General features: G+C 43.0%; 1 protein-coding gene across 3 annotated transcripts in view; it reads right to left on the reverse strand.

Annotated features, from left to right (window-relative positions):
• Nucleotides 1–1,926, reverse strand: part of CLINT1 (clathrin interactor 1) — a 40,416-nt gene extending 38,490 nt beyond the window's left edge. For all 3 annotated transcript variants that reach the window (XM_078855406.1, XM_078855405.1, XM_078855404.1), the window contains exon 1: nucleotides 1,594–1,926. In XM_078855406.1, the coding sequence (XP_078711532.1) occupies nucleotides 1,594–1,634 (41 nt within the window). In that variant the 5' untranslated portion in view covers nucleotides 1,635–1,926. The remainder of the gene's footprint in view (nucleotides 1–1,593) is intronic.
• Between the last annotated feature and the right edge of the window lie 22,136 nt (nucleotides 1,927–24,062).

A 24,062-nucleotide genomic window follows, 5' to 3' on the forward strand; every position in this document is an offset into this window, starting at 1 on the left:
ACCGAGGTCGAAATGGCCAATGTTAACGCACCCAATCACAGACATGCTTTTAGCATTTGAGGTGTATACCTTATCGTTCATGTAAAACTGGTAAAGTATATGCATGGGTTCATTGAGGAATTTGCATGTTAGTCAACGTGGAAAACACTGCACGTTTCGTGGAAAATACAACAAAAAATCAGAATGACAAGGCATTTAAGTAATACACGTAAGTCAGGCCATGAAGAAAGAGTAATCGTTCATTATAAAAGTAATCGTCCCAAATTGTAATTACTGTACAGGAGTTTCCATAATTAGATTTTTCCAAAAAAAGGTATATTGTCAAACTATGCTTCCTGGTTTTTTTTCCAGAGCTTAAAGCACAAACCCTGCCCGAAAACACCCGAGATGTTTGCGTGGCTAGTTGCATAATACACCTCAAGTGTTTCCACATACAGTACCGTCGTTTTTAATTAAAATATGGAAATAAAAATGAAGTACCAAGCTGCTGCTTTACTGAACATGTACATGCTATAACAATAACTCATACGATTATGTTATTAATATCACTGTACTGAAACATAACCGTGTTTGACAGGCTGGCCTTATTCAGGAAATATTGAGGTTTAGTCTTAAGTCTTCATAGCTTAAGTTGGGTGGTGATGGCTTGTCATATGATGGGATCGATGGGGGGGGGGGGCAGCCGGTCATGTTTGATATCTTATGCATTCTACAAGGAATAACGATACAGGCTTAAGATGCGCGTTCAGATCTAAGTCTTCTCTTGTATTTACTTCCCTAGGCTAGGCCGTAGTATACTACACGAATTGGATGTCCCATTAACGATTAAAAAGAGACCGTGTATAAGGCGCGCCATTACTTCATGCTAGTGACATCCCTGCCAAAGAAATTCCAATAATATCACCGTCAATGTGTACCTGTGCTGTGTCCCATGCCGTCCTACACACATTGAATGTCCCATTGATAATAGAAAATGTACTTTCACGTATCAGGCGCGCCATTATGCTACTGCAGTGGCATTCTACAAACATGCCCATTCATTTGAACGTCAAAAGAAAGCAGCGACATGACAGCGTCCTTGGTCGTAATTTGCGAGTGTTCTTCCCAAGTGACACAACTTCACACTCGTAGTGTGTGCGAGCCTGCGATACGCAACGTGGTACAACACAGTGCCTATAAGGCAGCAACATCGTTTTTTTAAATCTGGGCCTTGCCTTCGTAAACGGGCCAGCGAAGGCCTAAGTCGCCACCTCTTTCCTAGAAAACCTACCGCCCACGAGGCACCAAACCCGGCCGAGGGAAGTACTACGAGGGTCTATGGCGGCGGTGAGCCGGGTGGTGAGGGGGGGTGGGGGGTGTGAGAGTCGAGTGTCCAGGGAGACACATTTCCACCCGTCTGGCACCACGGCAAAAATTAAAACACGAACCGCCGCGCTCTTTTTAATGAACGACGGCTAAGAATACGGCGGCAGAGGTGAACACGACAGCGAGAGCGAGCGAGACGAGAGAGACGCGTTTGGCGGCGGGGAGGTCAGCCATTTCTTGCATACGTGGAGGTGGTGGAGAGGGGAGCGCAGCGGCGGCGACACTTACGCTTTGTCCAAGTACTCGCGCATTTTCCACATGCTAATCATCTTGCCGCCTTTATTCGTGAGGGGGGGGGACGATGATGATGCCGAGAGTCTGGAGGAGAAGTAGCACACGACGACGACGGCGGCGACGAAATAAACGAGGCAGGCTTTTTTTCTTGTTGTTTGTTTAGAAGGAGGAGAATGGAGAAGGGAGGAGAAGAAGAAGAAGACGAAAAAAAACCTCCCCCCCGCAGAAATGCAAAGCAAAATTAAAGAGAAACGCGTCCAATGCGGAAGCCGCGAGGCCGGCACAGCGTCACTCTCGCAGCCGGGAGGTTGAGGTGGCCGCGCACCGGAAGCGCTTCGCTAATAGCCGTGTCACGTGGGCGGGGATCGCGACGTGTCAGATGCGAGGGGGGGGGGAGGGGTTTACACGATTTTATTTAATTGATTAACTCACTGTTGTTGTTGTTGTTGGCGTTGTTGTTGTTGTCGTATCCTCAAATCTTGTAACTGAATTTTAACCCACTTCACAACGTCGTATCGACTGCAAACTTGGTATACTTATGTCATACTGATGACAATTCTATATTCTATCATTAAACTTTTTTTTTTTATATTTTTAAACATTATTTTTTACATGTTATGTTTCGTCTTGGGTATAATTGTCCACGCTCAACTCACGTTGGCTGTAAATCACCATAGCCCCTTGCGTTATGGCAAGCCTCGGGGCCACTTCCTGGAGTCGTCGAGTTCTACCATTACTCGTACGTTATATTTCATTAAAGCGTGTTTAAAAAAAAAAGTATTTTAAATATTACTTATTTTATGCGCTTTCATTTTAATGTATTAACTCACTCTGTTGTTGTTCACGTATCCTCAAATCTTGTAACTGAATTTTAACCCACTTCCCAATGTCGTATTGACTGCAAACTTGGTATACTTATGTCATACTGATGACAATTCTATATTCTATCATAAAACTTTTTTTTTATATTTTTAAACATTATTTTTAACATGTTATGTTTTGCCTTGGGTCTAATTGTTCACGCTCAACTCACGTTGGCTGTAAATCACCATGGCCCCTTACGTTATGGCAAGCCTCGGGGCCACTTCCTTCAGTTGTAGAGTTCTGCCATTACTCGTACGGTATATTTCATTGAAGCGTGTTTTAAAAAAAGTATTTTTCAATATTACTTATTTTACATGCTTTTATTTAATGTATTAACTCACTCTGTTGTTGACGTATCCTCAAATTTTGTAACTCAAATTTAGCCCACTTCCCAATGTGGTGTCGACTGCAAACTTGGTATACTTATGTCATACTGATGACAATTCTATATTCTATCATACAAAATAAAAATAGATTTTTTAATATTTATTTTTATATGCTATGTTTCGGCTTGGGTCTAATTGTCCACGGTCAACTCACGTTGACTGTAATTGACTACGGTCCCTTACGTTATGGCAAGCCTCGGGGCCACTTTCTGGAGTCGTGGAGTTCTGCCATTACTAGTACATTTCATAAAAGCATGCTTTAAAAAAAGTATTTTTTTATATTACTTATTTAGTGTGTTCGTTACCTTCCTTCCACGTTGCGGTGGTGGTCGAGCAAATAATAGGGGGAGCTCGCCAGCGGTGCGCCTCTGTTAAAGGACTTGGCAACCGTGACGCCGTTGCCGACCCCTGACTGACCGTGGGAGTCCAGTTCACCATGGGAGTCCGGATTACCATGGGAATCCAGTTTACCATGGAAGTCCAGTTCACCATGAAAGTCCAGTTGACTAGGGAGGGCCAGTTCACCATTGTAGTCTAGTTTACCATGAAAATCCAGTTTACTATGGAAATCCAGTTGACTAGGGCGGGCCAGTTCACCATTGAAGTCTAGTTTTCCATGAAAATCCAGTTTACCATGGAAGTCCAGTTTATCATGGGCAGTGGTTTTCAACCTCCGGCTCCAGAGCCGCGTGCAGCTCTTCAAGGACTGCTTCGTGACACCGTTTATTAAGGATCACCGTCTCGTATTCACGTGCATTTTGCGGCTCTTGAAATATAGAGGGGTTTTTTTTTGTGAATTCGAAAAAAATGGCACTTGTGATTTTGGTTGCTGCCCCCTAGGGTAGGGCAATTTATAGTTTAATAATCAAAATCATCCAGCGCTCAAGTTTTACTCTGCTTAATCGGATGAGAACTCAAAAAACCAGGATATAGACTCATTTGTACCAAACTTGATTGAATCGTGAACTTTAAAAAGTTCTGTACTACAAACTAAGCAAAATATTAGAAATCAGAGCAAAAATAACCAAATACTGTCCAGCGTATGTTAGAGAATACAGATTAACCAAATTGAAATTAGAGCAAAAAGATTGGCACTACATAATAAATTGAAAACAGTTCCCAAACATATATCAACGTTAAAATGCATTTTCTGTTATCGAAGTTTGGCTCGGTCAACTAATTTACAGACACAACATGGATTTCGAGTAATTATTGCACCAATATGTAAACAGACAAAGCATATAATCATCAGCCAGCCATGGTCAATCCACTCCTGTAAGATTGGTGAGAGGGTTTTTTTAATGTTTCTCTTAAATTTTGTCTTGGTGCTTTTCCCCAATTATAAACCTAACTCGCCTTTTGCCCGTCCAAGGACGAGTGTATTGCAGTAAATCAGAAACTTGCAAGCGAAAAGCAGATCGCGACGTGATATTCATTGCATCCATTCGTGTGCAATTTGTAAGGCCGCGGTGACACAGACTTATTTAATTGAAAGGTTATGATCTTTAAATGAAATAAAATAAAAATCCGTTGTAACTTCTATGTCTCAATCGCGTTACGGAGATAGCGTGACGTGAGGGTTCTGCCTTTGTACTGAGGGTTGTAAGTTGACGCTGAGGAGGGGGGAGGAGGCGCCTCGCCCCCCCATGTGGAGTGACGTAACCCGCTAATTATTATTAATGAGGGGCGGGTCCATGTGGAGGACGTAACCTGTCCATGATTATTAATTAGGGGGGCTGGTCGACGTGGAGTGACGTCACGCGCGTTACACACTGACATTCTTGGGTAAATATAGCAGTAAATTGTGATTAGTAGCAGGGCTGTCATCTCGGAAGTACACAAATATTAGAAAAAAGGAATATTTCACTACCACAAAGAGGGGAGAACTACCGTACATGTAAACTGACAAGCACAGAAACGTCTAATGCCCTGTGCAGAATTACGGAATTCCCAGGATAGCTTTGTAAAAAAACGGATGATCCTGTGAATACCAGGACAGTTGGCAACCCTAATAAATAGTTTCTCGTTACGAAGGCTGGGGCTTTTATGATGATTCAGGTCATGTGTGGAGTGCTTGGAGGGTTCAAGTTGATATTTTTAATTTTCAGAAATAGGATTTATCCAAATTAATTGAAGAACCCAATTAAATGTCATGGGTTTTCTTTTTTTTGCTCAGTCATTTGTGACCTGGGTGGGTCCATCAGCACACGACATTTATGAAGCTGCTTTAAGCACAAGCAGCAGATTCCGACTGAATGGTGCAAGCTCAGCAAATGATGGCTTCTGAGCCACGCAGCCACCTCTCATTGATTACAAACGTGCCTCTTGTTGAATCTACACATGCCACTCTGATAGAGTTCACAACACCACACGAGGTATTGCACCTTCCCACAGGCTCTTCTATAGAGGGTTTCATAGCTAAAGATTCAGTATGTGAAATAAAGTGAAGAGCTACATGAACTGTTTTTCTATTTTAGTGCTGTCATTGTTGGTACCATCAATTGGCTGCAGTCGAGACCTAATTTAATGACAGGTGAGTGAAAAAAACGAAGAATCTTAGCTCTGCAAGGTTCCGTACTCTGAAACATAATTTGGTATGTACTGCATTGATTAAAATTTTTTTTAATGTACAGTATACGTATGCTCACGACACATGCATCGAAAGATGTAAGAATCGATTATTATCATTACTGCAAATTATACGCAAATGGTTGGCGAATGTTACATTTAGCATAATGGTGTTCACAAAACTTGGAAAACGCGACGGAAAAAATACGCGGGAAATAGCACATCCGAGATGGCAAAATTAAGAAAATAAAGCAAATTATTACCTACCATGAATCTTGATCCAGAATCATACGGTTGTTTTGTTGCAAATCTGGTATTTTCCCACTTGAATCACACGGCCATTTCATATGTGGACATTTTACTGTACAGGGGTATGATACGATTTTCCCAGCTGAAAGCAATGTATGGAATGATGCCTTGGATACTAGACTGATTGATTGGTGAGTATTATCATAATTCATATTCACATGAAGTTATTTTTTTGATTTTTAACACGTTTTCCATCTGGTGTGAAATCTGGTGACACTACTTCATTCAACTGGCGTCCTAACACGTCAGATGTGGCCTTCAAAGGTGCTTTAGGTGGCCCATCGAGAGCACCACAGTGGTGGGATGTTATACTCTTCAAACTTCAAATCTAGAATGGTGGGATGTTAACTACCTCGCCTGGTATGCAGAAAGTCGTGGGTTTTATCCCGAACCTGACGCCTGCTGTATATTTGGAGTTTGCGTGTTCTCCACGTGGTCGTGTGGATGTTTTTCTCTGGGTCCTCCGGTTTTCACCGTCCACACTTAGAAGCACGAGAATTTCGGCGGCCTAGCTCCAGGAGAGGGCTTCTCAGCCCTTCACGCCTCTCCCGTCGCCCCCACTGATGTCCTCTTCTTCTCCCCCCCTACCCAATGTGTGCAGATACTACTATTGTGTGTAAAGGGTGTGTAGGGATATATGCCTACAAAATAAATGTATTTTGGGGGCGGGGGGCGTCGACAATTTTTGGAAACTTGTTGGATCAACTTTTTACTCCCACATCTAGGAGGTGGGGGGGGAGGTCCACTTTCCATAACTTTTTGTTTCAGACCTTCTGAAAGACTCTCATAATTTAGTTGATGATGCGTTTCGAGTATTTGGCTGCTATACATTTCCACTTGATAAGCCACTTCGTTTGTGGCCAGGTCGCCTCTTTAAAATAACTATATAGCACAGTGAGCTTTACCTGGTAAAGTAAAAAAAAATGTTCAGCCAAACAGATAAGACTTGCCGAGATATAAAGATACCCAGGTTTTATAAACGAAAGACAACACACACTATAGAGCAGAGAGAGCTGACATGATATAGAGAGATTAGTCAGGTAAGAGCCAGACCAGGCATAGAGATGAGACATTCACAACATATACAGATTATTGATATGAAAGCAACATAAACAAAAGGTGAGGGATCTGGAAGCGAGATCTGGAGACAATAAGTACAGAATATCGGTAACCACGTACAGAAGTTATAATTCCACAGTGCCATGTGACGTAATGTTCTGAAGTCACATTGCCTGCAATCACGTCCCAATTTTATTACGTGGCCCGTCAAAGATAAAGTTGAAGAACCCTCCTCTATTCATTTGTTAAGAGGTTTTCAGCTCCTACATGTTGCAACACGAATCTCTTGCTGCCAGCGTTATGGCATGCAGGATCGTGGAATTTCACAGTAACCTGTAGATGTACATACGTAATATTTGGGTTATGCGAAACAATTCCTTTGAACGTTTGAGACTATGTCTCTTTTATGAGTGAGTCTTGGAAAACACATGCATGGTTGTAAACGAATGATACGCATTTTTTTAAATAAATAGGCATTGACTCATTGATTGCAATGTTTCTGTACACTCACGATACATGTATTGAATAGTGTGTGAAAGAATTGATTATTAAAATACTGGCGGATGTGGGAGGTGTTGGGCAGATGGACAAATGAGGCATTGCAGAGCTGAGATAAGTGGGAAGAGAATGGGAGCTCAGGATCAATTACATCTTTAAGGTTTTCGCACGGTTGGCTACACACCTCTGATTAGCATGGTTTGCTTCGTACGGTGCGAAAGAAGTTCAACATACATACACGGTTTTACGCCAGTGTCAATGAGGTGTATGCTCAAACTGTAGTCTTTACCCAGTGGTATTTTTTTTGCTGATGTAGGCTGCTGCAGCTCTGGCAAAAAAAAGACTGAAACCCCTTCAGAATACATGCAAATAAACTCAGAAATGAAGTAATCCACAATTATATACACATGGACGTTTTAGCACTAAATCTGATAACACGTCGATTTGAAATGAGATTCTTCTGCCACAAAGAATTAATGTAACATCGTCTGACAAAAACAAAGTCGCAGCTGGTTTTGTCAGCTGTTCATTCCTCATTGTGTGCTGGGTATGGTGATGACAAGATTGATGGATTTGACCACCAACTTCTAAATATTAAGTCCTAATCGGGAAGGGACAATCACACTTTAAAAAAATGAGTGAACTTGAAGCAATTCTGATTTAACTGGAAGGGCATGTCAGTAGAGCACAATACAGCAAAGGAAGTTAATCAGAAATGTATTTACATAAACTTTAGCTATGGCAGAATGCCACATGTTAGCATTGGCGTGACAAATTGCAGTATATCATTTTTTGAGCGTGCAACCATTGACTGGGAAATACTTTAATTTTTCAGGATCAGAGGAAACTAATGTGCAATTAATCGCGTGATATGGTCGTAAATTGTCACCGTTGTTGTTTGTCCATCCAGCACCTTTCCATGGCCCTCTGGGGCCTCATTTCCGGATGGGAGTTGCTATCGGGCAGATGAGCCCCTCATTCCAAGCAGAAGAGCATGCTGTGAGCAGTAGGTGGGTCACCCTCTGACTAATTAGCTTCCTGCTTTCATAATTGGCGGCCCTGCCACAAACCACCAGTCAATGTTATATTTAGCTTCGCACCTGTAATCAGTATAACCTTCTAGCAACGACCATCACCATCATTTTTACCATAATTGCCGGCAGCGACACTTGTTAACTATACAGTATATATATTTAAAAAAAACGTATTTTCATGTATTAAAGTTCCATGAGATACAGTACTGCATGTGTGTGCTTGTTGTTGTGGTTGTTCAGCATTTCACTTGTAATAATGTATATAAAGTATATTAATAATTATTAATGTAATCCCTTTGTCAATTCTCTGCTGGATGAAGGCATCCCCATGCGACATCGGTCATGGGATTGCGTGACCATACTTCACCACGGTGGTCAAGTGCGGGTTGATGAAGGGGTCGGTGAACCCAGGACCAGTTCCTTTCTGAATCTAGGTCTGTCCAGGAATCAAATGAAAGCTACGAGATGCATAGCACAGTGCACATTATTATGCCTTTTTATTCAGTGATCTGTCAATTCACAGTTATCTTGTTTTCATGTTGCACTTCATTAATGAATAAGCGAATTGCCAATATATTACCTTTTTGAATGCTTTATATAACTTAGACTACACATATTTTTTGGGTCTTTGGGTAAAGTCACGTAGATAGGTTGAAAGAAAATAACAAAAAAAATACGACGTTTCGATCACAACACAAGCAATCGTCATCGGGAGGAGATGACGATCGCTTGTGTTGCGATCGAAACGTCGTAGTTTTTTGTTACTTTCTTTCAACCTATCTACGTGACTTTACCGAAAGACTCAAAGAATATGAATACCTGCAGTCACAAAAGCTTAAAGTCATGATTTAGACAACACATTTAAAATACCTTAGGAAAGAAAGAAAGAGATTGCAAGATTTTAGTAGCGCGCATCTCTTAAATCAAGGCATCCTTATACATTATTCTAAAAAAGACAATCCCATTAGCCCAGATAACAACGGATGCTCATTTTTCTCGACGAATCGGCTTATAATCCATTACCATTATGGCCATCCACTTAATGCCCGGAAGTTTTAGGGATTCTCATTTTTTTTCTTTGTCCCTCCAAAAATGGAAAAAAAATTCCACAACTCTACATCACTTCCAATTACAGCGCCCCCAAAAAAAGCTCGTGAGTTTTTTTTTACCCAAGTGCACGAAATAGTAGGCCTCTCTCTCGCGTGAGTTTTCAGTTCAAAAACGTGTTTATAACCAAATGTGGAAAAAAATTCCAAATGAACTGAAATAATGCCAATTTGGTGGCAAAATATACGGAATACTTTATAGCTATGAAAACATCTCTTACAACCAATTTATAAATTTAACAGCATTGCCCATATTCTTGGTTCTTTCGGTAAAGTCACGTAGAAGGGAAATAATAAAATAATAAAATATAAAACAATAAAATATATTATTTAAATTTTTCCCGTCTACGTGACTTTACCGAAAGAACCAAGAATATGAATCCATGCAGTCACGAAAGCTTTAAATTAAAAAGCATTGTCCATAGTTGATTTGACTCATTATAAAAATGATACCTTAGATAGCACTATACACCTGTACGTGTATTTTTCGATGTACATACGTATGTTGAACTTATTTCGCACCGCACGTAGCCAACCGTATTAATCGGAGGTGGACTGCAAATTTAACATGCGTTCAAGTATGTAACAGGTCGCATGGGTATTTTGTGGAACATTATGAAGCTCCGTAACAAAATTAGTTTTGCAAAGGTAATCTAAGCAAATTTTTCACGATGTTCTGACCTTCATTGTGTGTTTAACTAATCGCTGCCATAGATGGCATGATAATCGTCGCCATGCCTGAAATACGTGCGTGACATGCCATGGTTAGAAAGTCGAAACTCACACGAATATATTTTTCGTGATTATTTTTTTTCTTTGTTTGTGTCCACGCCTCTCTGCGCTTTACAGCACCACACACACACACACACGAAGACGTGCGTGTGTGTGTGTGATGGTGTGTGGCCGCTCCTCCTTGAAGCTGGCTTGGCTTTGGCTGGCGAGCGAGCGAGCAAGCGAACGGGGCTCGTCGACACACGCACGGACACACGTCTTGCAAAAAAAGGCGCCCACTCAACATTAATTGCCCGATAATTGCTCTGATTAATCCCAGTCCGCGAGAGTCACGGGCCGCGCGTGCACCGCGTGCCTCTCAATCAGCGGCTCCGTGCATCCTCTTCCTCGCCCATTGTGGGGCGAGCACGCCGGGTGGGTCGAGATAACAGCACTCCACGCCCGCTAATGAAGCTTTGCATTAACGTGCGCAGCTGATAGAATTCTTTTGCATTTAGAATACATTTTGGCCATCGTGTTTGTTTCAAGGAGAGTCACCAATTATTTTTTGTATTTCCTCCCCGCCCCTCCTAAATTGCTGGCTCGGAGTGATAAGAGAACTTTCACGCGCCCCACTTAATGGACTGCCTTTGATGGCGTCGACATAATAAAGAGTAATCTTCTCGGGCGCAGCCACAAGTGAGCTAGTTAATATGCAAAATCCTCTTTTTAATAACTAATTTGTTTTTCTGTCAATAATATTTCGGCGACTTGCCGAACTTATAATACAGCGAATGAAATTGCGGGCGCGTGATTAAAAGAGGACTAATTAAAATGCGGTGTTTTTAATGAAGCGCATTTCATCAAGAGGCGGCAAGTCATTACACTGGGTTGCGGAGATTGAATGGAATTTACATAGATTGCGTTTCTAAAGCGCAGCTGTTCTAATCTGACCTTTTGCAGATACGTTTAAACAGCGCGGAGTGTGTATACAGAGAGAATGACATTCAGGAGCTGAAATGTCAACTTATTAACGCTGATTTGTAATGAGAACATTGAAACTTGGGTCGTGTGCGTGCTGGTAACACACTGTCCTTGTTGTTGAGACATGCTTCACTTGCTTCGAAAACACGAAACCCACTTTAACGAAGGCCTCTTCATCTTCAATTGTTGTCAGCGTAACGTGTCATTATGCGTGTGTTTGTTTCAGCCACAGCCCCTGGGTCTCATCAAGAATATTAAAACAAATTGTCAGCTAGTGGACAACAACAAATACAACTCCACACGTTCTTAAATAAGTGTCACAAATGGTGACGCTTTAAAGTGTGACATGCCACTTCTATTTTGATTTAAAGTTTTCGTGACTGCAGGGATTCATATTCTTGGTTCTTTCGGTAAAGTCACGTAGAAGGGAAAAAATAAAATAAAAATAAAATAATAATATTTTTTTATATTTTTATTATTTTATTTTATTGTTTCCCTTCTACGTGACTTTACCGAAAGAACCAAGAATATGCCACTTCTACTTTGCACTCGAGACTCTGCTGGATTTCACATCAACGAGCAGATCGCAAGTCATATGCTGGTCCCAACGTCGCAGATGCACGTGCATTGTGTGTGGTGTGTCGAGTCCTCGCCACGAAGGACAATTGGCTAAACATTGGACATTTGTTTCATCATAGGACCTTGTATTTTATTTTTGACAATGTACACCTTATACTCTTTTTCTGCATTACGCATCACGTTATGTAATTGGTCATAGATGAACATGTCATTGATGTGATTACATATGTGTATTATATACACTAGATATGATAATTTTCAGGCAATTTGTCAACCATTTTCTGGGCCAGTCATGGGGGTTGATTGACCATACATCACCATGCTGTTCAATGAGGATTGATAAAAGGGGACCCAGGACAGGTCCAGATATCATGAGCTGCTCGCGTTAGCTGTGGTCAGGAATCAAACTCAGGTAGGTTAGGATTTTTAGTGCAGTGTGCTTACTACGGCACTATGAACCCGATAAGCATCAATCTATCCCTTCTGTGTATTAAAATATCATATTGATGATAATTGTCATTGATAATGAATCGTGTATAATTTACAAAACTATTGAAACAAATAATAATTTAGCAACAGCTATTTTATTCGTTTATAGGCATCACAAAGTCAAAGTGTCATTAGCAGAGGTGTGGACTCGAGTCATGTGACTTGGACTCGAGTCAGACTCGAGTCATGAATTTGATGACTTGCGACTCGACTTGGACTTGCATAACAATGACTTTGTCCCACCTCTGGACTCATTAGTCATGATGCTTACAATAATATGCATTTTAGAAATGACTATTATTATGCACAAATAGACTGTGAAGCAAAGCAAAGTAATATCTTTGAGCAAATTAACAAATATTCGTGTCAAATAAGGAAAAACTCTGAATCTGATTCTGCAACAAATTAATACATTTTCTTGCTCATAAAGTAACCAATAATAATACAAGTTTTAGTTAAATAGATTTTGTCGTGTTCACAGTTGTATTGTTTTTGTTAATTCTTAACATTTGTGGAAGCGGCCCACTACTTGCATAACCATTTTTATTTTTGTTTACAAAACATGAACATTATTTCACTGGTATAACTTTTGTAATATTCATCCAAATACCGAATTGATTTATTCATGGTGTGTAGCAGACTGACCTCAATAACAAGGTGGCCACATTGCCCTAATTCAACCTCGCTTTGATATGTTCCCTTCCGAGCCACCCACTAGAACACCACCCCCGGCTGAGTTCATGGCACTGTGTCCTTGTGCAAGTGCAAGGGATTGTCTGTAGCCTGTCTCTCTTCTCATTCCAGAAAGACAGCCAGATTTCCTCTCGGTTGCTTTGAACGTTCACAAACACATAAGTGTTTGTTTGGAAAGCCTGTAATGTGAGCCCCTTTTTTTTTTATTCCGCATGTCCAAAGAGCACATTAACGCAGTGCATTAAGAAGGATTGTTTATCTTTTTTTGTAAACAGCTATTTGATGTCTGCCAGTTTTAACCCCTCTTACTGCTCTTGACATTCCTATTAGGGAGAGTGGCAGACACCATATGGTTATTGAAGAGTTTCCATTGAGTAATTTTTTTGCTTTATGTGAGTTATTCATTTTTCACACACTACCCTCGCACTTGTGTGGGTATGAGTGAGCTGCACGTCACGATTTGAATTCGAGTGAGGCTGGAAGCATGGCACCACTTCCTTCAAGCTTGCAAAGACGCCACTAACTATATGAGCACATTCATCAAATGTACGTACGTTCTGCACACAAAAAATAATAAAGATGGTTAATGTATTGGCCATTGGGTCTTTTCAGGATTCATTAAGCTTCAATATTTGACTGATATTTTTCTCTGTATAATAAATGCCTGTATTGTTTTAGTCCAGCCATTTATCGCCGACATGGACACTGACAAAGAAATTGGAACAAAAGCTCAAAAATGCATGTGCAAAGAAGCATGGAGGAGAGGTGCAGGCTTGCAATTGCAGTAAGAAAATATCAACAACCGCTGTTCACCACTAAGCGGTGGGGACGTCACAACGGCGCTTGTGCCACGCTAGGTGCACTTTGACCACGTGAAGTATCGAAGGCCCCGTTGGCAGGAGGTCACGGAACAGCTCCAGGTGCCATGGCTTGACTGAGAGGACTGGCAGATGCATTTCTGCGGAGGGAGCTGGTAGGAACGTTGGGTTGCTCGGTCAATGGCGGCGTGGTGTATTCCGCAAATGTGCCCGACTGTGAGGGCGGGCACAAGCCGGCGTGAGTAGGTTAAACGTTGAGTTTTATAAGGGCACCACGGGGTGACCAGCCCCTCCCCACCCAGCCCCACCCCTCCCACCACCCACCCTGCCCCACCCTCCCTCCCCACCCAGCCCCTCCCCACCCTCCCCTCCCCACCCAGCCCCTCCCCCCCACCCAGCCCCTCCCTGCACGACGGACGGACACAATAATCCCCTGTGGGCTGGTGTAACCAGGAGGTTCCTACCAGTATAAGCCTTCTGTGAAATGAAATGGAATAGTAGTAACGATTGAGTGGCATCAAAAGGAGGGAACACGCTCTCGAGGAGGTCCAATGCCGATGTGGAGCGATGGAACCATCTCATGTGCAGGTGCGAGATGAATTGCAGCAACGCATCGGCGTGCGGAATGGTGACGGCTTGAGGTCTTCATCCAGCAGTGGATTGAACATGGCTGATGACATGATACGCATTATCTTAAATTGTGCACAAGTGCTTAGTGGAGAAAACAATTCAAACGTTTAAAGTAAAAAAAAAATCCCGCTAAAATTATTCCCTGTAACACGTATACGTCGAAAAACCTACCATTTTTTTTATTGCATTGTCTTCTCAATGATATTCATTGATAGGTCTGATGCCTTTTTCTCCCTCCCACGCATCACATCCACGGTGGCAATCAAAACGTACCAGAGTCGGGTACGTGGCGACGAGAGCTGATAACATAATCGGACTTTACACACACGTGCACACGAGCACGCGTGCGCGCGCGCCTGGTGTGTGATGCGCTCGGGCAGATGTGAACGTGTTTGGTGTGCGGGGCGAACTTGCGCCGCAGGGAACTTGTTATGGGAGACGCGCACACAGCAATGCTCTCGTAAGATTCCAAACCCTCACTGCCCGCTCTGTCATGCGCTCTCACCCACTCGCACAAAGACCCCCCCCCCCGTTTAAGGCCTAATAAGATGTTTGTGGCAAGAGCTGTTAGCGAGCACCTATGAACGACCGGCTACGGTTTAAAGCTTTCGTGACTGCAGGGATTCATCTTCTTGGTTCTTTCGGTAAAGTCACGTAGAATGACGCTGTCTCCCCGACAGACCTGGTCTTCACCTGAGGACGGCTGCTTGCGTTGTGGCCGAAACGTCGTGAGAATTATTTGATTATGTTTTATTATTTTATTATTTCCCTTCGACGTGAGTTTACCGAAAGAACCAAGAAGATGGACCGGCTACGGCACACGAGGGGGTGGGTGAGTGGCCACGCCCGGTCGTCTTTGTCTTCCCATTGATGATGTTTACACACTGAAACAAGGTACTCATTTGAGGCTGGGTCGACCCAGGACCGGTTCAGATAATCGTCACCGGTGTTGGCCGCGAGCTGGAATGAAACTCGGAAAGCCGGGATCGTATTGTAGCGCGCTAACCTCTACACCACCGCTCCACGTACGGCTCGCACACTCGTACACACACAAACAAACACACGTCTATGCACGACAGGGCAGTGACCACCGTACAAATGTGCAGTGATATGCGCACATCAATAATACATAACGGCAGAGTTTACATGCGCACGCCAGGGGGATCGCTGGTGTCGCGCTGCATAAACCAGCGCGCTGCTTCAAACTAACTTGACATCATTCTAGCCACTTATCCCCCCACCCCTGCCTTCCAGCGGCCAGCCATCCAATCACCAATTACTTACTGGCAATAGCACGGTGCAAGGCTGTGTGATTGCTTCGCCGGTGACTGGTGAGTAAGGGGAACTGAGATTGGGGGGGGGGGGGTGGTCGGTTTGGAAAAGGAGGGGGATGAGCAAAATCGTGGATTATGATTAAGAGTGGCGATGCTATCGAGTTTGGCTGCATCGCAGTAAGAACATATTTAACCCAGCGGTGTGGATTAATAATTATCATTGATTATAGACAGCACGCGATAGTGTGTTACGCGTCGGTGGCACCACCAATGATTCGATGCAGACATAGAGAGAATTACATTTTCTCTCTCTAAATATACGTAAGAAAATGCTTTATATGTTGAATAAATAAGCGAACAACACGTCTCCTTCATATATCCAGCTGTCCACATAAAAACAAACGAAGCACTTCTTTTTCTACACAACCCGTCGGCCACACGGCCTTCTGAGAGTGAATCATTTCAGCAGCATTGGTTCAATAAAGACAAGCTCTGGACCAGTTTCGACACACAATGTCTCATCAGCAGAGTCAGGCTTGCTTGAATCAATGGCAGTGAACTGCCGATGTTACAGGCAAGGACCGTTACGACAACATGGGTTATGATATTGCTTGGAGTGACGGCACCTGCCTTGCTTGGAACGTGCATATATCAGGAACTGAACAATTATTAGCCGCTCCTCGATTCACAACATATGCTGCAGCTTTCAGTTGTACGCTCGCAAGCAGCTGAAAAGCTTGTGCGGAGAGTACCATGCGATGAGGAAGATGTTACTTGGATGTGATTGCAGAGTCTCTTGTCAAGCCAACGATGCACCTTGGGTGAGTGTTTTTGAGCTACTGTAACAATGATGGTCATTAGCAGCCACCTACGAATATAATAGAACATTGGGGGCTTTTTTTGTACAGAGACCGTGTAATCGTTTGGTAAAAAGCCACTTTCAGGGAAGAGGAAATAGGGCCTCACAGAGTCACTACCAACATGCTTATTTATTCCAGATGTTCCATACGTTTCAGCAATGTAGATGAGCCAGATGTGGTTCCGTACCTGATACACTTTGCTCAAATATTTCAATTTAATCATGACTAATGACTTTTGTTGGCGTGATAAATGGGATGCGCGGTGTGTAAGTTAACTTAATGTCATTCTTGTTGGGGTTTAAAGGGCACTCCCATGGAGAAAGAGCTGGCAGATTGATGTAAAGCATACATATGTCTTTATAAACAGAGCCAGAGGACAGGAGCAGTGCTGACAACGCAACCGCAATGATACATCCGCACGTAATTATCCATTTATTACCACACTTCTTCAAGCGCAGTGTGACCGCGTACGCGTTTTTGAGAAATTGTGTAATGGAGACATCGAATTACCACCTTGGCACTTCATTGAACACATTGTTTTCCATGAGAGGTGATGGTATTTTAAGCGTGGCAATAAAACACGTTTTTGTCTTTTGCGGTTTATAAGTTATGTTAATAAAACATAAATCTTGGGATGTGTACAATGGATCACAACAATGTCGGTAATGAACGTGTGACACTTTAATGTGTTGCTGATGAGTAATGCAGTTCGGTATATTTATCTGAAACAAAATGCGTAAATATTACCCCCAGTGTAACAGATGGAGGGGGGGGCGGTATATCTACGTATAGTTTTGTAATATTTTTAAATTATGACTTTGAAAAAAAAACAACTAACCCTGTTATTTTCAAACAAAAAAAAACCCTCCCACTCCCACCTTGGCAGCCAGAAAGAATTGTTTAAATTTAAAAGACCTGACTGGTGTCATGTAAGACAAATTGATGTCTGTCTCTAACTTCCTTAAAGCGGCAAAATGGCGTGCAAGGCACTTCATCACTTCGCAGGCCTTACTGGAAGTAGCAGTTCCTTTCCAGGGAGCATATTCCCATCTCCCCACAGCTCATACTCAACTAATATGCAGCTGAATATGGGATTGCGGAAGAAAAAAAAAATATATAAATTGTAAATTTCTCAGCTGTATTGAAGATGGGGATGGCACAGGGTGTGGGGAGGTGGGGTGGGGGGAGGGTGTGGAGGTGGTGGCTGACGTACAACATTTTTGCGAGGCCCTGAAATGGACCGGCGGAGTGGCTGGGAATGCTGCAGCATTTTGACGGGCATACAACGGGCGCGCCAGCGGGGGTCCCAGGCGCTGTCAGCCACCGTAATCAAACCTCGGCTTGACGGACCTGCCCCTTGAGTGATGCCGGCAATATTTTTTTTCTCACACTCCCGACTAATTGAAAGGCCCTCGAGCGAAAGGGAGTGAGAGGGGGGGGGCAAGCGGGGGAGAGGGTGCAAGGGTTGATGGTGGGGGGGCTTCTTGTTGCGTGGGGGAGGAAGGGTAGGAGTGTGTGTTGTGTGTGTGTGTGGAGGGGGTAGATACAGCCAAATAGACGAGCAGAAGAGGAGCACAGAAGGAGTAAAAGCGCAGAGTTGGAGAGAGAGAGAGGATCGGTACTGCTGTGAATTCATCACGGTTCCGCACGGTGCCCGTGCACAGTATGTGTGCGAAATAAACTGGGTCATTTAGGATCCAAGCCAGCCTGAAGGCTTGTGTTTGATAGGTGTCATTTTGTGTGTGTGTGTGCGTGCGCGGCTCGACGTTCTTAAGTGTGCCCGAGCACACGTGAAAACCAACCACCGTAGAAGCGCGTACGTGCGTCAATGTGCACACGCCTGGCTCCGCTTTGTCTCTCAACCCACCGCTGGGACGAGAGATTCCCCCGTAGCCGTGCGGATCAGGAGGATTTATTTTCGCAGATTGGTCACGCAGTTGGGCTGGCCAGCCACAACTGCACACGAACAAGCCCTCCATACCATGGAGATGAGGATGCTCAGATGGAGCCTCGGACTGACTCGATGGGATCGTGTCATGAACGAAGGCGTTCGGAAGCGGACAAGATGCTTGAGGCAAGGCTTCGGTGGTACGGCCATGTGATGCGAAGTGAAGAGTCATCAGTGGCCAAGACTGCCATGCGTATTGAGCCAGAGGGCCGCCGTCCACGCGGACGTCCGAAGAAGCGATGGATGGATCGAATAAAGGAAGACATAAAGACGGTCAACGCATCCCCTGAAGATGCCCTGGACCGAGCCAAATGGAGAAGACAATGCCGAAAAGCGGACCCTGTGCCACAGCGGGAACAACGCTAGGAAGAAGAAGAAGGTCACGCAGTTCGGTGCGGTCGAGAGAACGGAGGAGGGCATCGATTGCCCAGGCACAAGAAGTACAGCACAACAACAACAACAATGTATATTTCGATTTAAAGCTTTCGTGACTGCAGGGATTCATCTTCTTGGTTCTTTTGGTAAAGTCACGTAGAAGGGAAGTAATAAAATAATAAAAATAAAACATAATAAAATAATTCTCACGACGTTTCTGCTGGCGTTGTGGCCGAAACGTCGTGATAATTATTTTATTATGTTTTATTTTTATTATTTTATTACTTCCCTTTTACTTGACTTTACCGAAAGAACCAAGGAGAAGAACAACAATGTGTGTTTGCCGCACTTCTCTCTGTTGCCCACCACGTCGCTCCCGCAATTCGTATTGGCAACCTGTTTGCAATTGGTGGTCACCCATCCACGCACTATCCAGGTTCAAGCCGCCTGCCGAGCTTTCGTGATCTGTAACGATTGGACACATCCTGGGGTCATTTGATTTTTCGATTTAAATCTTTCGTGACTGCAGGGATAACACATGTTATTCATAACATCATTTGATGTTATACATATATTTAGAAAAATATAATTATAGTGACACAAGGACCGGAGCATAGCACACAGGTGTGCGAATACGAATCTTAAGTGGCATTCAACTTTAAATTGTTTGTGCTCGTTGTGCTCCCGACTTTTGAAGGGTACATTCTGGGCACGAGCTGGACGGGAAGGGGTTTCCGAAGGTGTGGGGTGAATGAGGGTTGACTTGTTGTGGGCATAACGCACGAGGTGATTTTTTTTTAAAAAAGCAACAGAGTACACATTAATATCAGAGCAAGGAGAGGCGTGAATGATGCGAAGCCAAACGCAAAATGCTGAACAGCATTTTAATGTTGGTGAGCACACTGGACGTGCAATTCATAGGTCGCCAGTTCGATTCCATCTCGGGGGACGTCCATAAATGACGTCACGCACCTGGGGGGGGGGGGGTCAGACATTTGTGACGGGGGGGGGGTGTTTGAGAAATGTGACGTCACATAAAAATGCGCAACTTTAAATGAATATAAAAACACGTTCTAAATAATTGAATAGACTTTTTAATAAATGTTTTCTCTTATAACATCAGAGTGCAGCGCCACATTAAATACGCACTACAATGACAATAGTTTAAAGTAATTTGAAGCATGTTTAATTGGGGGGGGGGGGCAGAGTTTTGTAACGTCATATTTGAGGGGGGGGGGGTCTGACTTTTTGTGACACCGTGTGACGAGAGGGGGGGGGGGTCAAAAATCATCCAAAATCGCGTGACGTCATTTATGGACGGCCCCTCGTGACATTCTACGTCACAAGACAGGCGAGTATCATATCATGTCCCCCCGTCCAACTCTCTCCACCCAGCAGGATATCATAGACACGCCTCCTTTAGTTGACGGGCAGGCCACGCCCGGTCGTGTTAAGTGTGGGGACATTCCCACCTCTTCCATCACGGTCTGCCAGTGTGGAAGAGAAGGCCAACTACTCAATAGGGGGGTTCTCTCGGCCCCTTCGCCAGTAGTGGTGTGAATGAAAAAATTTCAGGGCTGCACCTTGACTTAAATGGTGTACTTGATTTGAATAATACTATACTGGAAATATTAAATATTTACCATAAATAACTATTAGCGCTATTCAAATGTTTTATATGCTAGAGCCTCGAATGAGTATTGAGACCTGCATCGACAGAAGAAGGAAGGGCAAATTGAATCAGATGTATTTATCTGCAAGAATGGCATTATTTTGTGGATGTGCACATCAGTGGAAATGTTTATTTTGTCACTTGTGTTAATATAAACATAATCACCTTATCAAGACATTTTATTTAAGCGAGGGCAACCACGAGTTCAGTGTCAGTTAAAACTCGCCGTTGTTGGCGAATGCAAAAAAAACCGAGGCAGATGTTGCATGGAGGCCGCTTGCTAAGGTTTGTTTGGGCAGTTTCTCCAAAAAGGAGATCTGTAAGACACACCAAATGTTGACAGCAAAATCGAGGAGGAGAAAAGAGAGAAACAAGAAGGATGGCCCAGAGAGCTTGAGCGAGAGAGAAAGAGACCTTCATAAAATATCTGCAGATCTTTATGTAAGCATAATTTAATGAATGTCTATCTCTCTCTCTCTCGATGGGCCCGTTCACGGCTGTATTAAAAAATATCAGAGGTGTCAATAATGGGGCATCACCTGTTGATGAATATGGTCTGCTTTTAAACTCCCGTTACGAGGCATATTAAAGAATTTATACATTGTCATGGGTTCTAATTAATGAGCACGGTCTGTTTTCGCAGCGCTTGAATTCAACCCCAGGCAATCCCGAACCGTCATGTAGTGCTCCCAAGTAAAGCACGCGAATGAAAGCAATCTCTCACACGCGGAGAGCATTGGCAGTGTGAATAACGTGGCACTGGCGGAGAATGATTAGTGCTGCATTGCACCGATATTATGGTTCCGCCGCACAAACCAAATTCGAGGAATATTTGGACGTGTTTGTCGCCTCTGTGTAAATGTATCTTTCGTGATTTTAAATGTAGCCTACTATATATGACTTTATTTAAACGCGTGCGGAAGTGTGCAGGTCTTCGTTTCGCTATTACGATGTTCTCATAAAGGTGGAGTCACCTACAAACATTTTTAATTCATTTACAAATGCACCGTGAGGCTGTTTTGAGGAACTGTACAAAAAATGACATTTCACCATTGTGGATCATTTTCTCCAATTTCCGAACTAAACAATGTGTAATCAATAGTTAGAACTTGAAACTACATTGGGAGACATATAAATAAAAAAAACACGTGAATTAGAGAACATATGCAAGTTTAAGAACATGTTTCTAACTGTGGAGAAAAGCGAGCGGGCTTTGGCAGCACGTGACACGTGCAGGGATGATGGGCCAAGGGTCAAGAATAACGACGGAGTGAAAGCAAAGGGATGGAACGCGTCCCAGAGGATGTCTACCAAGCAGAAAGAGCCACGAAATGAGCTCGTGTGCTGGTACGAGGTGGATTATTATATTCTAGGATCGCGGGAGATGATGGTAGCTTGGGCAGACTTTAATCCAGCAGTGAGTTGATCATGGCTGCTGATGACGATGAATTATAACTTGTGTTGTTCTCCCTGTATAGTGCATGACAATGGAGAATGTACACAGGCAAGATATTCGAACATTGGCTCCACAATTTCTGCCAAATGGATGACTCAAATAATAATAATAAAGAAGTGAGGTTTGTGTTAGTTGCTGGGTGACTTAGTACTGTGCTGCCTGAGTTTTAATCTGGGTAGCAACCTGTGATGTATCAAATATATTCCCCTAATGTTCGTAAAGGGCCCTGTTGAAGTAAACGTAGAAGTTGTTCTGTGACATCAGCCTCCAGGACTGCTATCTGACCCAGGGTGGTGCACTGCTTGTATTGAGAGTTCTTTGTGGAAATATGTGTTCCTCTTGACATGATGCCAAGAGTGCAATTCAAATTTCATTGACAAACATCTAATAAATTAGTATTATTTAAAAGGTGAGATTTGACATTTTCTTGCACGTCTGTATTCTCTTTACCAAAATATTATTACTGCAATTTGATCAAGGACTGAGAAATGTATGATGGCACGTAAATCCAATATACATTTCTTTGAACAGTGAGAACTCCATTTTCAACTGATGGAGATTTATTAAAACGGCCTGCATATATTTACTGTTTCATCTAAGCCTTTCCTCTACCGTGATCGTGGATAATTCTCAAAAATCGGTATACCCTCAGTTCAAACACCAGATTGAGGAGCTTTTTTTGTTGAATGGGCATCAGTGCAGATACAAGGAAACGTTTCGTTGAAAAGTTAAAGGTGATAGTACAGCCCTACAATTGCTTGCTCATGCCACTGCTGGCCGAAAGGCCTCCACTTGAGAGGGCTCTAGAGAACCGCTCCAGAGGGTCAACATTTTAATAAATCTCCAAAATTACGTAAGGCTGATAAAGACGGAACACATAATAATAGCATGGAAAAAGTAAGTCACAATTTCCAGTATTCCAGCCAGGTGGTGACGAAGCCCATCATGCCGCCATGGCTGAAACAAATTAAGTCACCAGTAAAATTTTGATTTAAAGCTTTCGTGACTGCAGGGATTCATATTCTTGGTTCTTTCGGTAAAGTCACGTAGAAGGGAAACAATAAAATAATAAAAATACAAAACAATAAAATTCTCACTACGTTTCGATTGCAACACAAGCAATCATCATCACGTGTGAAAAGCACAGCAAGACATTTTTTTTCTTTTTTCAAAATTTCTTGCTGTGGTTTTCACACCTGATGATGATTGCTTGTGTTGCAATCGAAACATCGTGAGAATTTTATTGTTTTATATTTTTATTATTTTATTGTTTCCCTTCTACGTGACTTTACCTAAAGAACCAATAATATGAGTCACCAGTGTTTGGTCTATGAATGGAATTGCACATGCCATAGGAATGTGGAATTTCCGCAACAGATGATGAGAGCTACCCTTCACTTGTCTAAGTGGAAACCACCTAAACCCTTCACTTCCGGCAAGTGTGATATGTGAATATAGTAGGACTGCAGTGCTGAATTATGACCTTTGAAATGCTTACTTACAATAAACAAAACCCTCTACTCCTCGATGTTCAAGGTCTAATGCTCCTGAATGGACAAAAGAAAAGTAACATTTCTGCCACAAAGTCACAGCTTGATCTCCAAAGAGAGGGCGACTGCCCAGCCAAGCCAATCAAACATCATCCCAGATGTTTCGCTGACGGCAGGGCCTTTCTTGACTTCCCCCCCCCCCCCACTTTTTTACATTTCATTATTAATATACCCTCGGTTGGAATTTTTCAATAAGTTTCCATTTCATGCCTGGCCGTTCAGCAATTTGTCAGAGACTCGACTTCACTTTGGGAAGCCCCGTTGGGGATCTTTGCCTGCCGAAAAGCTTACGTGGCACGCGCGCCCACACGTGAAACACACGGATGCCTCCAAAGCCCCCCCCCCGTTCGGCAACCCTCTCGCTAACCCATAAGGTGCGGAAAATGTGGGTTGTTAATATCTAAACAGCTCGCTTTCCGGTCATTAAGCCGAATGATGTGTGAACATCTTAACACTGCCTGTATTTATGTTTATAATGGGTAAAGCCTTTCTTTCATCATTTAATACCTTGATATTGGCCATAGTGTCCCACAGACACGAATGGGGTTTTGTTGCAGTCCAGCCATCCAAAACGTATTTCTTTTGTTGTTATTTGTGCAT

This window comes from Lampetra fluviatilis, chromosome 4 (genome assembly GCF_964198595.1).
Source record: "Lampetra fluviatilis chromosome 4, kcLamFluv1.1, whole genome shotgun sequence".
NCBI lineage: Eukaryota > Metazoa > Chordata > Hyperoartia > Petromyzontiformes > Petromyzontidae > Lampetra > Lampetra fluviatilis.